The sequence below is a fragment of the Sprattus sprattus genome, assembly GCF_963457725.1.
Source record: "Sprattus sprattus genome assembly, chromosome: 16".
Lineage (NCBI taxonomy): Eukaryota > Metazoa > Chordata > Actinopteri > Clupeiformes > Clupeidae > Sprattus > Sprattus sprattus.
Window position 1 is genome coordinate 20134193 of NC_137914.1, and position 14206 is coordinate 20148398.

Here is a 14206-nt window from a genome sequence, read left to right on the forward strand (position 1 = left end):
TGTGGAGGAGGTAGTGTAACGCGTAGAAGCCACCTAAACAAAGACACCTTCATGACGTCACATTGTAGAACCTCATCTTAGCTCTCAGGCAGCTCTCAGCTCCAAAACTTTGCCTTCACTCATATCATGTGCTACTTTATGATCCTCTCAAGGTGACCCAATTATCTTTTTCTGAGCCTTTTGTGCAGTAATAGTCCCAACTGTTGATATGTCAGTGTGTCCCTCAATGTGGGACCACAGATCAAAATCCCAACTGTGCACAGTTCCGCTATTATAGACTGGGACTTCACATCGTCCCATTTGGCCAAGAGCTGTCAGATTACTGTGTTAGGTTGAATAGAATAGGGCAGTTCTAAAATGAGTAGGTGATGGGGAAAAGATGATACATGGGAAGAGGCTTTACATGTTTAATGAGAAAGGAAAATGGACCAGCAATTTTGAATGGTTTTAAGTGACATGCGGTCACTTAGTCTCTTTTTAATGATCAAAACATTCTGCAGATAAGTGTACAACTACCTTGCCACCGAATGTAATGAGCAACATTTGCTAATCAAGTGTATATAAATCAAAATCCTGCACGACAGCGGATAAACAACAGTGCACATTAAATCTGACCAGGCGTTAAATTGCTTGTGTAAGCTGCACTTGAGAAGCTCATGCGGAGAAATAAACAAAAGAAACAAAGAAACGCACAAACTACAGATTGTGACCAGAACATTTGCCGGGTCACCTCAAACAGAGCTGGCTTTAATAGCCACATGTATAATGGTGTAAAACTAATGCTTGGCTCTGGCCTCTACCGGCTGTGTGCCCAGTCAGACGTGCTAAACCATTAGCACATCCACAGCAATACGCTCCACTAAAATAGTCCAGGAGAGAAGAAGGACACAAATGCTATCCTGAGCTGTCATGCCCCAGGATATGTCACAGAGCATATGGACAGCTCTGCCAAAGAAATACACTACATCACTTCCAACATTGTTTCTGGAACACTGGAGCAAAGGTTGTTTTTATTTTCTTCTTCTTCTTTCCAGATGCTTTGTCACAATTGAACAGATAAAAATATACATGAATGAAGAGGGGAAAAAATGGGTTCCTTAATGTCTCCCATACTGTTATTCAGTGCATTTGGGTTTGTTTAGAACATGATGAAAAGGAGATTTGTGGAGTAATGAGCAACCCTTAATTTGACTCTAGTTAATGGAGCATTCCGCAGGGAGTAGTGCTGGGGTGTATAAATAAGTTATGAGCTGGTATCTCCTCCAAAGTGCAGCACCGCAGCTCCTCTCCTGGCTCCCTGGGGTTTGGCCCCGCATACACATACATTTATCAATACTCATTTGTGTGCCCTGGAAAACTTGCAAATGCACAGGGTTATGCCGACATACTCAAAGAAGGAAAGGAGGTGCAGGAGGTTGTCTGTGGTAATGTGTGGTTGTTTGGTATCTGCAGAGGTATAGTATGAAGCTCGGACAAAAACACAATCAAATATGAAGTAAGCCCATTTTTTGTCTGTCTGTGTGTGTCTGTGTGTGTGTGTCAGCTATACAGAATATGAATGCGCCTCAGCTACGTTTTTCTTCTCTCCACCCATTCAGTTTCCCCCACTCTCCTGCCTGACCCAGTTTTGGCTCAAACATAAAATGTGGCTTCTTAGAACTTCTATAAGTGCTGCTCGGCGTTTCTCATCCCGTCTGAGCATGTGCGGTTCCTGCCAGCCCTCCTCTGGATGGCATTCAGCGCCCGGCTCCGCCAGGCCCGCTTACTTTCCCTCTGATTTACCGTCTGTCTCATCTGGCTGTCAGGTACCCCACCCTTCCCCCTCCATAATCTCTGTGAGTGTGGCTCCAGTAAATACACCGGCACCCACCCCCCCACACCTCGTGATGGAAACAGCACTGTGCTGAGATGTGCTGGGCCGCGAGTGCCTGAGGAAAGGCAACTTTGGATCGGCAGAGCCTGGAACTGCACTCTGCTTTACTGTGCCAAGATCTGCGAGCCACGTGCAACCTTGGCTGCGGCGGTTTCCCCAGCCCTGCTCCCTGTGCTGCCGCCAGCTTCTCCCTGCAAGATATGTGGCCCTCAGGGGAGAGACAGTGTGAACTTACCCTCATACCTTTTTCCCTAATTAATTATAACGTTAATTAACAAAAAGCAGGGAGCGCACCATACACATCTCTTTTCTGATTCATTTATTCATCAGTTTATTTATTTATGATCGACCAGCCTGCAATCAAGAGTATTCACAGTATCAGAGCCGTGTCTTCTTCTTGTTCTCCTGGCACCAGGTGGTGTGAAGGGATCTGTGGCTGCCACTGACCTTCAGCTTTAATTATTCAAAGTGTATTAAATCCTAATTTCCAAATGCCTCCGCGTCTGTCCGGCTAATAGGAGGGGACCGGGGAAGAATTGTACAGCTGAGGAGTAGAGGAGTGCGCTAGCGGTCTCCGGCAAATCCTTGGGCTTGGCCCAAAAGGGCTGTGTGCTGTGCGCCTTGAGCCGCCTCCCTCCACCCCTGCCAAGTCCTCTGCTTCTCCAGCCTGGTTTGGTATTCATATTCCTGACGAAAGCCTGAGCCCAGGACGCCGACTCCACATGAGTGCTGGGAAGGTGTGGGATTATGACTGCGGTGGCTTTTGCCGATACACTTATTCAGGACTTACTCAGCAGCATGTTTCCGAGAGCCCAGCTCAACAATCTCATTTAGGCAGCAGAAATTCATGTTTTATTTTTCTCGGGCTCCGTTACAATATATCGCTTTCACGTTCCCTTGAAGAGTGAGCGGAACGAGGCAATTTTTTTTTTTTTTTTTTAAAGACAACATGGCTTGGAAGCAAAATAGAGTACATATTTTCTGTGGTTAGCAGCTAGCTTTAAACAGGCCACCTTTCCTCTGAAACCTGATAGTGATCGTGATTTTTTTTTTGTACTTTATTGCCACAAATGTGGGCGGACACTCTTAAGCCCTCTCACGGCTCCGAGTCTCCTTTATTAAACACAGGGTTCCTTGGAGACGCCCCAGCCCATCAGATTCAGTTCCCTCTCGCAGCTCGGCTCCAGCTAGTCAACAAGCCCAAGATCACTTAATTAGATGGCAAGCCTCTCACTCAGCTGCTCCACCACAGCTAGCTGCCAAAAGGCATTACTATGAAATGCCCTTCCATACCCAAATTGACATGATGCAAATTTTACGGTCTGTTATGGTTGTACCAGTCAATTAATAAGAATGTGGAGGAATGGTTATCATGTTCAGATAGCTAATATTTAATGGAAAGAATACCATGAGCTTAATGTAAATTTGCCACATGGCATTTTGTACTGTGAACACATTAATTTGAGATGTGTTTCCTTGCTCTGATGTTAAGAGGAAATATGTAGTTATTTTTAAATCTGGCATACTCTGCCAAAATGCACTTCTTTTGAAACGCTGTGCCACGTACAAATTTTGCTTATATAATGGCTTTTGGCCTAGACAGATGTAAGACAGGAATCAAGCAAAGGCAGTAGAGAGGGTCCGTGCTGACTAAAACAAGAGTATTGCCTTGGCAACCATTCTAATTAACTGGCTTTGTGGCACTATTGAACTCTTGTACATAATTGTCGAGAGGGTTGGCTTTCTGTTGACGGATGTGAAACGATTCAGTTGCCCCCCCCACCCCACCTTGCTTCCTCTACCAGCCTTCTACACACACTCCCCAGAACCTGTCAGACGGAGCGTGCTTTGCAGAAGTTCCGTTGGGATAAATATTGGCTTTTTGTGAAAGCCTTCGAATCTCCAAGTGAGGTCACAGCAGAGTCCCGACGTCTCCTTGGAGGGATGTAGTCATCATATGGCTCTTTTTTTCATCTTCATCTTCCTCTTCTCATCCCTGTGCCTGGTATTGTTTTCCTGACGGTGTGGTGGTTAGCAACCGCTCTCTCTCTCTCTTTCTCGCTCTCTGTCCGCTCCAGTGGCTAATCCATAAGGCCGCTCGCGAGGTCATCTCTGGCCGCAATCAGCCAAGCATCACCTCTCCTGCCGTCGCTCAGGGAGGCACCCATCCGTCAAAGCTGCCCTGTCGCTCCCGAGTGACACCTCATCCCTCATTTAAGCACAGCAGGGGGGGCTGCCAGGGGAGCACCACATTAGCACCTATGGAATTACATCATATCAGGCCCATGTTATCTCAATGGAAGTGAGCCAGTCAGACCCACACACACACACACACACACACACACAAGTAAATTCCAAGACAAAATTTCATTTCGCTTTAACTCCCTTTAACATCTAATTCTGTCATGAATGAGAGTGCGTGTGCTTCATGGAAGATTGGGTATAAGCCTCAGATTTCCCTGAGGCTGTTCTAAAGTGGTCTATAGACTGTATTTGTCTCTAATTTGTCTCTAAAATTACTCAAGGAGTTTAGCAGAGGTCTTTTTGGGGGTATCATCCCATCAGAAAAATACTGTAGTCAATTTGCTTAAGAGGGTGGTTTATTGAAAGCGCCTTGGCTGGCAGAGCTCAGAGTGTGGGCTGTGCTGACTGGCTGAAGTGGGAGCTGCTCTCCACTGCTTGTTGTTGGAGAAGCCTTGCAGCGTGAGGGAACATAGCTGGAGGCCGCGTTTCAGCTAAACACACAGTGGTCTGCAGGGGCACAGCTGGCAGCCTGTGGAGCTTGGGAAAGGAAGAAAAGCCAAGAGAATGCCAGGAGAAGGGAAGCCTGAACATTCTCCTCAGGATACCTGTCTACTGCATTTTTATGGTTACCTAGCAAGATGTGTATTTGTTTTTGTTTGTATTAACTCGTTCTTGTCTAGTGTTTTACCAAAGGCAGGATAGGACACCCCCCTGGCCAAGAGGACTTTTTTTTCTTATGGGCTTGCTGTGTTCAGTGTGTGTGTGTGTGTGTGTGTGTGTGTGTGTGTGTGTGTGTGTGTGTGTGTGTGTGTGTGTGTGTGTGTGTGTGTGTGTGTGTGTGTGTGTGTGTGTGTGTGTGTGTGTGTGTGTGTGTGTGTGTGTGTGTGTGTGTGTGTGTGTGTGTGTGTGTGTGTGTGTGTACTCACCTGATTGGCTCATGGTGAATAAACAGAATGGCTCCCACTCTATGGCAGTCATAGGGAGGTCCTCTGACGTATCTCTGCCTGACTCACTGCACCAAGGGAAAATGCCAGGCACTAACCCACATCCTCAGCTCAAAGCAAATTAGTGAAAGAATGAGAAAATGGAAATAAAGCCAAACACTTCAAAGGATTCCCATGGAGCTCCAGTGCACTCTGCCAGTGTGCTATCTGATCTGCACTTTCAACTCTGTTTTGACACCTGTCACGGCGGAAATAGTTTCCATTCAATTGTGTGCTTCGTGTCTCTCTTTGTGCCTCCATTCTGTTTCTGCAGATCATAGCAGTCTGTGTTGGAGTACAGGGCAGGGATGAGCTAGCAGTGAATTTAATGCCAGGCTGTGGTGTGGTTTGGTGTGGCTGTAACTTCAGGATGTGGCTCCCCCTGTGTGTTCTGACACACCGCTGTTACAGTATTTCATATTGTTTGTTGTCACAGCTGAGGCCCAGTGGACATGCACTGACTGCCACTCAAACTGCGGTTACCTCGGAGACCGGGCACTGTAACCTCAGTCATTTTTTGGTCAAACTTACTGAAGCACTGGGGAGATTTCAGCATTTACAAACTTAGCATTATTGGTTTTCTCTTGAAGTCATGGTGGGTTTAATGATTAGCCTTCCATATCATCCTTTGGTAATGAATGAAGTTTTCCGAAGTTGTAACATATTGTATAACTTTTTATACTTTTACAACCTCTTTCTCATTTTTAGCAGGTGCTACGCACACCACACACACACATTCGCTTTTCCTCAACTACGTAACACACACACACACTCGCACCTTGGCCTCACCTTGCATTGAGTATTCATTAATTTCTCTCTCCTGTCCCTCCGACTCTCCTTTGAAAGTCAATCTCTATCAGGAGCTGGAAGCGCTTCATTAACTGTTTTGTTTATAGCTTTTCTGCCACCTCCCGTGTGCAGTGAATGTCTAAATGAATGGCAGAGACACAAGCGGATAGCCACTATCACCCATTCAGCTGCCCTGGAGAGGAACTGATACCCCGCTCTGTGTTTGTGGGGGCGGTGGGTGGGGGTTCCTACTTAGCCCTGCCGCGATGGATTTCCCTCCTGTGTGTCTGCTGCTGATAGCAGTGTGCCCGAGATGCTATACCAGTGCATTCACAATGAGTTCCTTCCTATTCTACTTACAGTACCTCTCCGTTTAGCTAGTTTTGAATGTTTGGAGAACCAAGGGGAAAAAATATTGGCTAAATAGTACAGACTTGTTACTGTGTTTTTAAGAGACAAACTTTGATTAGGTCCAACCATCCTGAAGATACTGTCTGTGATATGACTCTGGTCACCTCACAGTTTACAAAGTGTCCAAAAAAGGGTAGAGGCTTAAATGGTCCTTACCTCATCAGCGAGTTTAATGTCATTTGATGACACATCCTCAAGCTTTCATGATTTGTATTGACTTTGAGGAGATTGTAGATTTTCATTAGCCGCTCGGCTCCTGGCCCACTGGTGTGCGCAGGGGGAGCAGACGAACACAAACACTGGAGCCTGTGGTGATTCGCTGTTAAAATTGCATCACACTCAATTTATTCCTCCGCCGCAGCTGAGCGAGCGAAGCCCGAGCACTAATAACCCAGCCGCTGCCCTGAGACAATTAAAGATGGAGCCCAGCACAACTGCAGAATGTCACAGATCCGCTGTGCCGAGCCAACCATACATACTCCACACCAGAGCCGGGCGGTTAGATATACCTATCTATCTACTAGACCACACAGTGGAGACTGATGTTAATGTCCATGTGGATATCGATGAACAGTTAAAGCGCTTTACTGCAAATGTTTGAGGATAAATTGATTGGTGTTTTTTATCCTATATTTATCACTTGTATATAAAGACCAGCTGGAATAGATTACACCAAGTGTAAAATGGAAGCTAAATTATGGTGTTGGCAACTGATGGCACTTTCCTCAATGAATCTGGTGACGGCTTCGAGCTATTTAATGATGTTTTCCTTCAGTAGGCATGGCCAAAGGAGGGCCTGTAGAGGACATCTGTGTGTCTGACACATACCCAATAACATTTCACTGGAATCCGTTTTAAAGCCAAAAGATATTGGTTACCTTCTATTGTTGTATCTCCGTATGGCTCCAAACCTGACTGCTGGGTCTAATGTAAAGTGTCTTGTGAACAACACACACCTTTCTGGTGGAAGTTTATTTTTTTTGATACCAGTATGTTATTTCTTTATAGATATTTCTCTTCATTACTACCACTGATATGACCTCATCACCATAGTTCACCAAAATAACAACATACAGATACCACTCTTTCATGCGTAACCACATAGAACTCTCTCTCTCTCTCTCTCTCACTCTCTCTCTCTCTCTCTCTCTCTCTCCTCTGCTGTCTCTTCCCCTTGCCTCCATTTGACACGTCTGGCTCTCTCGCCTCGTTAGCGGTGCCTCATCATTCCCACTTTACTTTCCTCCCACTCTTCTCTTTCAACTTTCCTTTGAATTTCTCTCCTCCTTTTATAGTTTATTGCTCTATCACCTTTTATCTCCTCTCTGGTGGATTCAGTATGACTCAGCTCTCTTATTAGGTGACATGTTGCGTTCCATTTACCTCTGAAGTCGAAAGTCAGAGCTGGGAATGAAGTCACCCCTGAGTTCACCGCATTACAGTACCAGTCAGAAAGAGAACCATTGTTGACATTGTTAGCAATACCAGTAGTTGACCGATTGTTAGCAAATACCAGTTGATACCAGCATTTACAAACACCATAGCAACATGTCTCCAGATAGACGTTGAACAGTATTGTGTTTAAGATTGAAGTGCTGATAAATGGCCGACTGGGACCACTTGGGTTCCAATTTAAACTTTCCAAATACAACGCACCATGAGATCTAATCGCTCTCTCTCTCTTATCCCCCCCCTTCCTCCATACCTCTCAGGAGTGTCCTCAGATCTTGCCCTCCTCACAGATCTACATTCCGGTGGGGGTGATGAAGCCAATCACGCTGCTCGCCCGGAACCTTCCACAGCCTCAGTCAGGGCAGCGCAACTACGAGTGCATCTTCCACATCCAGGGGTCAGTGTACAGCGTCACGGCTCTGCGCTTCAACAGCACCAGCATTCAGTGCCAGAAGACCACAGTGAGTCACCCCCATCTGCTACTCACACACACACACACACACACACACACACACACTTCACACACTACACACACACACACACACACACACACACACATACACACACACACACACACACACACACACATACTCACACACACACACACACACACACACACACAGACTCACACACACAGACTCACACACACACACACACACACACACACACACACACACACACACACAGACACACACCACACACACACACACACACACACATACACACACACACACACACACACATACTCACACAGCTGCAATACTTAGATAGCTTTAGTTGTGCACACACCAGGAGGCTTTAGTATGATCTAATTTGTTTACATTACACCACACTCATTGTTCATTTTAATGCCTTTCATTTTGTTAATTCCTGAATTAGTATGTATTCTTGGTTGGTTGGTTTGTACTCTTTCTCAGTATTCTGAACTTTTTCATGTGGATGTGTTCCTGCTGTAAACCAAGTCTGCGCTCTGGAGCGTCTCACCTTTTCTGTAGCTCCGGTCCACACTGCGTTCCTTTCATTTCCTAGCTGTCTTCAGCGATAGGGTGCCAGCGTTGACAGAATACATTAGATGTCTTTGAAATATTGTACAGTATGCTTCACAAATAATGTTCTGTTAGGAGTGGAGAGAGGAAGGGACCGGCCGACAACCTGGTAGCCATCACAGCCCTGCAGGATCGGGGGGAAACGGGTCGTTTGTCAAATGGTTGTCAAGGCTAAGAAAGACAGATGAACAGACAATGACAGAGGAAGGAAGTGGAGAGAGAGAGAGAGAGAGAGAGAAAGAGAGAGAGAGAAATGATGCTCTACAAAGGTCCATTTTGGGTGAACCTGAGGAGTCTGGTGTCTGCAGATGTTTAATAGCCCTAGGTACTTTATGATAGGTCACAAGTGTAGGTATATTGCAGCCATCTGTTTGTCCCATCCATGTGTTCTTGTGTTCTTTGCTTACCTAAATAAAAACTATGTCTAAGACTCTATCTGCTGTATGTGCTAATTATAAAGTTAGTAGTCTCGTGGAGCCAGACATATATTGGCTTCCTACATGATGGGTTTTGGTCAAAATGTGAGGGGGAACAATTAGCATGTTAATTGCATTCAAAACATTCCAAATAGGTACAATGACTCTTAATGGTGGAGCTCAAAGTAGCGCAACAGATTCAGAGCAGTTCAGACTGAAAACAGCAAAAGTGAGGGGTTAGGTTAAGAAGGGAAACCAGTCTCACCAGGTTAATATTTGAGTAGAGACAAGTTGTCCTCTGACATGTACTCCTGCTGCAAAGTAAAGTCACGTCTGGAAAGTACAAAATTAGTCATTGTAAAATGTTCCGGTGTAGAACGCTCATCCAACTCCTCCCAACTTAAGTTAGATTGTGTTTCTAGGCCAGCAAGAATGAGGGCTGTGTGCCTTCAGACCTGAGGGAGACGCCAGCCTTATGAACAGGATATGGAGGAGCCCTAGTCATTAACGCTGGAGAGTGGCAACCGTGCATTTGACAGCTCCATGACACTTGACTGCGCTTCTGCATTGATGGCCATTATAGGAAGCTCTCTTTTGCTCCTTCTCTCTCACTCTTTTTCTCTCTCCGTCTCGCTCCTCTCCCCTGTCTGGCTCGCTCTGGCTTGTTCCCTCGCCCACTATCTTTCTCTCTCGCAGCATCTCCTGGTGCGTCTGAAGGAGAGCTAATTACGTGACTAAGCGCGCGCGGAGAGCTGTCTTGCTAAAGAGGCCTTTATTGACTGTTTGCTGTCAGAGCTGTTTCCAATCAACAGTGCTTTTTAGGTGGGGGGGGGCTCTCAGCGGTGGAGTTTGGGTCCTCATGTGTTCCGATCACGTGGAGCGTCTGGGGGTGACACTAACTTCCAGAGTCAGGCTACGCATTTGTAACGCGGAGAGTGTCGCTTCTTGTCTGTGTGTGGCACAGGCAGGCTGCTTGGGCATTTCTGGTTAGCATAAGGGGATCTAAACACTCGCATTAGCAGCCTTCACTGAGCATTACTCTTACATTTCCACAAAAACACTCACAGCTCACAGCTGCAGTCTCAGCTACTGCAAGGCAACCTTTTCCTATATTGCTTTTCTCCGTTGGTATATGTATGTGTGTGTGTGTGTGTGCGTGTGTGTGGGTTTGTTTGCCACATATGTTCATTAACCACATGGCTATCATCTCATCTTATTGGTCTGTCATTGGAGCATCTTGCTCAGGAGCCCTCCACTGCAGGAGTTGAGACCAGCTTGTCAATTCTAATATGAAATGGCAATTACAGTCATGTTAATTTTCACACTGCAATTATGCCATTAAACGGACAGCAATTACGAGTTACTTAACGGCCCGTGGTTTTAGCAGGAGTACAGCATGTCCCTGCCTAAGATTATCATTAAAGGGAGCACAGGGCGTTTACTCTGACACGGGGGTGGCCAGAGACAGAAAGATTGGGATTTTTTTTAAAGCACATCTACATGCATTAATTGTCCTGGCATGTCAGACAACTTGGATGAGCAGAGCCAAGAGCAGGCATTGCTGGCATATTCACGGCTGATGTTTAGGCCTTGTCTGGACTCAAACTTGTGTTGTGTTAGACTGACATTGATCACTCTCTCTCTCACACACACACACACACAGACACTCTCGAAAAAGAGGCAGATTGGGGAGTTAATAAAACATGAATGCACGTCCACGGAGGAGAGGCAGATAGTCTTGGACGAATCGATCGGGTAAACAAGAGATTGGTAGTGATGAAGTGCGGCACACTGGCGAGGCAGCTGGAGCATCATTGAGTGCATTAGTGCAGCCGCGCGACCGCCTCCTCCCCAGTGTTCACACGCAAGAGGCTTTGCTCCAAATGCACCCCTCCTCATATTCATTCAGTCTTGTCGTGTGTGTGTGTGTGTGTGTGTGTGTGTGTGTGTGTGTGTGTGTGTGTGTGTGTGTGTGTGTGTGTGTGTGTGTGTGTGTGTGTGTGTGTGTGTGTGTGTGTGTGTGTGTGTGTGTGTGTGTGTGTGTGTGTGTGTGTGTGTGTGTGTGTGTGTGTGTGTGTGAGTGAGGGAGTGTGTGTGTGAATAATAGAGACTGTGCTCCTCTTATTACTCCTTTTTGCAAGGTAGTGCATAGTGGCAGACAGTGTCTTAGCTGGTCTGTTGAGTCCTCTCCAAAGGCAGTATCTGCATTAGCTGTGTGCGTTTATGAGCTGCCTTGGCTTCCTTTTGATACTATTCCTCTTCCTTTAAACATTACAAGGCTTGCCTCTTGATCCATCCATGTCAAGCCCAAAGGCTTGCCGACTCAGCCTGGTACAAAAGACTCCATAATCTCCTAACATCTGAGTTCAACATGTAAGTGAATGATAATAATGATGGAAAGGGCAAAAAGCTATATCTTTTAGGTCATGATTGTGTGTGTGAGAGAGACAGAGAGAGAGGGAGAGGTGGGGGGAGCAGGGGAGAGGCAGAGAGTGAGAGGAGAGATGGAGGTTGCGTGCGTCCGTGCGTGCGTGTGTGCGTGTGTGTGTGTGTGTGTGTGTGTGTGTGTGTGTGTGTGTGTGTGTGTGTGTGTGTGTGTGTGTGTGTGAAGGCCACGGCTAAAAATCTGTCTTCAGCGGCTTTCATTGTTAGAGAGTTAGAGTGGAGCCCGGGGGTAGAGCAGGACAGGCTGATAATATCATGGTCGGCTTTACAACATTACCTTCTGCTCAGATAAATGACTGGCCCCCTCACTCCTCTCAACACCTCATGAAGAAAGAAGGGACATGAACACAGTGATGGAAGCAGGGAGGGGAAAAAAGACGAATCTCATTCGGAATCTTCGTGACAGCAGCTGCCGATTTTTGTAGAGAAAATGAGGACAATCGGTAGGATTTGATAGGATCCAATTAAAAGCCGTCGCAGATAAAATGATGATGAATTACGGTGGCACAGCCGAATGACAGTCCCCTGCTCCATCCTTTACCGCTTCTCTCCCTGTCTCCCCCCATTCCCTCCTTCCCTCCTCCTCAACCCAACCCGGCCCAGCTGAGGAAAGACGTGTGTGGAAAGGGTTTGGGCTGGGGCCTGAAGCAGACGAGAGGAGAGGAGAGGAGAGGTGCGGCAGGAAAAGGGCATGGCAATCGATGGGAGAGGAACAGCCGTCGCAGGTCTCGCTCTCTATGCAGATATAAAGAGTGGAGACAGGGGAAAAGTAGAGTTGTGTTGGGGTGGGGTCTGTGCTTGTGTCCTGGGGCGGCACCATGGAATGGAATCACGCCTTCCTGCTCCACAGAGTCTGGGCAGACTGGGGCAGAAACTGGCAGTTGACCAGATGCTCTAGAAAGCGCATGAGCCGTTTAACCTATTTTACCTTCCTGTTTTCTGTTCCATTTACTCATCCTTCTTGCATTTGGGTTTGGCAAACTTCTAACCAAAGCTCTTGGGTGTGCATATTTTACAGGAAACTGAAACCCTGATTGAATTCAGAATGCTTAGTATTTGCTGGCTGGACTAATTGTGCAATTGTGTTAGCTGGCAGTTTCCCAGCATTTTCTTACTAGGAGCCCCTTTTCTAAATAAACATGATCATTTGATATGACCCAGATTCATATTCATATGCAAATCCTTCAGTTTTTATGCTAAGAAATACAACTTTAATAGATGTTGCCACATCTGTGCTCAAAACTAGTAATAAATCTTCACTTGTCTTACTAAGGGAGGAGCACCATATCTGCAATTATATAGACCACACCTCTTGCTGATGTATTGTATTAAAGCAGGCATGCAGGTTTCCTTTCAAAAATGACTAATTATCTTCTGGTGACCTGCATGGAAAGGCACAGGCTTTTTTCCACTGTGAAACAGCACAGCAGCTGTTGGGGGGCTGTTTTGTTAGCATCGGCACTTTCGAGCGCTTCGGACCCAGGAACTCCTCCCGGGCTCTTCATCTGCCCCCCTCCCCCCCCCCCCCCCCCCCCCTCTGATCTATAGGGGTGCCAGTATCAGGTGACACGGACTGGGGGTGTGGGCCTGCGGGATGTCTTAAGCTTTGTGCCTATCTGGGCCCTATTCTGTGCTTGCCGTTCATTTTCCCATTCTTAATTAAAAAGTGAATTGGGACGCAGCTGCTCCTTGTCTGAGATTATAAATCGATCATAAATCCACATGGTACACGTAGGGTACATCCTCCGCGTGGATTTAGAATCATTTGTTTGTTTGTGTACCCTCTGTAAGTTTTTAATGGAGCCCTTAGAATTTCAGGAGAGCAGTTTTGGTATGTCTGTTTCATTTCTGTTAATGGCTCTGTGAAGCTTCCTGGCCACCTGCCTGCTGTTGCTCTGGCTCAGGGTTGGTGGTGTGTTTTTAGGTAAATACTGCGACACGCAGGGTTGTTCACCTCCCATCGATGGCTCCCGCTGCCAATTAAAAGCTCAAAGTTGTTCCTCCACACGCCAATCAATCCCAGGGACGGCGTTCTATGCGAAACAAGAAAGCACTGGGTGACCTTTCGATCAGGCTGTGTTGGCTCAGCCCCCGAGAGACCCCTTACGCCACGGTGCGAGGCCGCCTCCGAACGATTAGCTCCTCTGTGCTGATATATTTTTTTTATTAATTATGTCGCCTACATGTTTCCCTTCACCTTGCGTTGAGGTCTGCCATGGCCTCCAGCGCCCTCTCTGGTGCGTGGCCATCACACGTGTGGTTAATTACCCTTTACAGCGGATGGCACCGGCCCTGAGAAACTAATGAGCTGCATTAATCCATCACTCACAGACTCTGGATAGAGAGCATCCTGAAACCTTCAGTGTGGATGCAGCTATTTTACAAAAGCAATACTGCTATCATCACGAGCTCCAAACTGTTTTAGATTATTGTGCGTGGGGTGAGCAAAAATAAAACAATAAAAGGTGAATGGCCTGCCTGAATGTATGGAGTTATGCTCAATGTTATCAACCGCTTTTGCAGACTTTTACCTTGGGGCTAAGTGAA

At 46.5% G+C, this 14206-nt stretch overlaps 1 protein-coding gene across 1 annotated transcript in view; it reads left to right on the top strand.

Moving 5' to 3' along the window:
• LOC308377431 (plexin-A1-like) overlaps nucleotides 1-14206 on the top strand; it is a gene marked incomplete at both ends in the record, with an annotated part of 137351 nt that overhangs the window by 78454 nt on the left and 44691 nt on the right. The window contains 1 exon segment of the mRNA XM_080854088.1: nucleotides 8013-8213. Coding sequence (XP_080710214.1) covers nucleotides 8013-8213 — 201 coding nt within the window.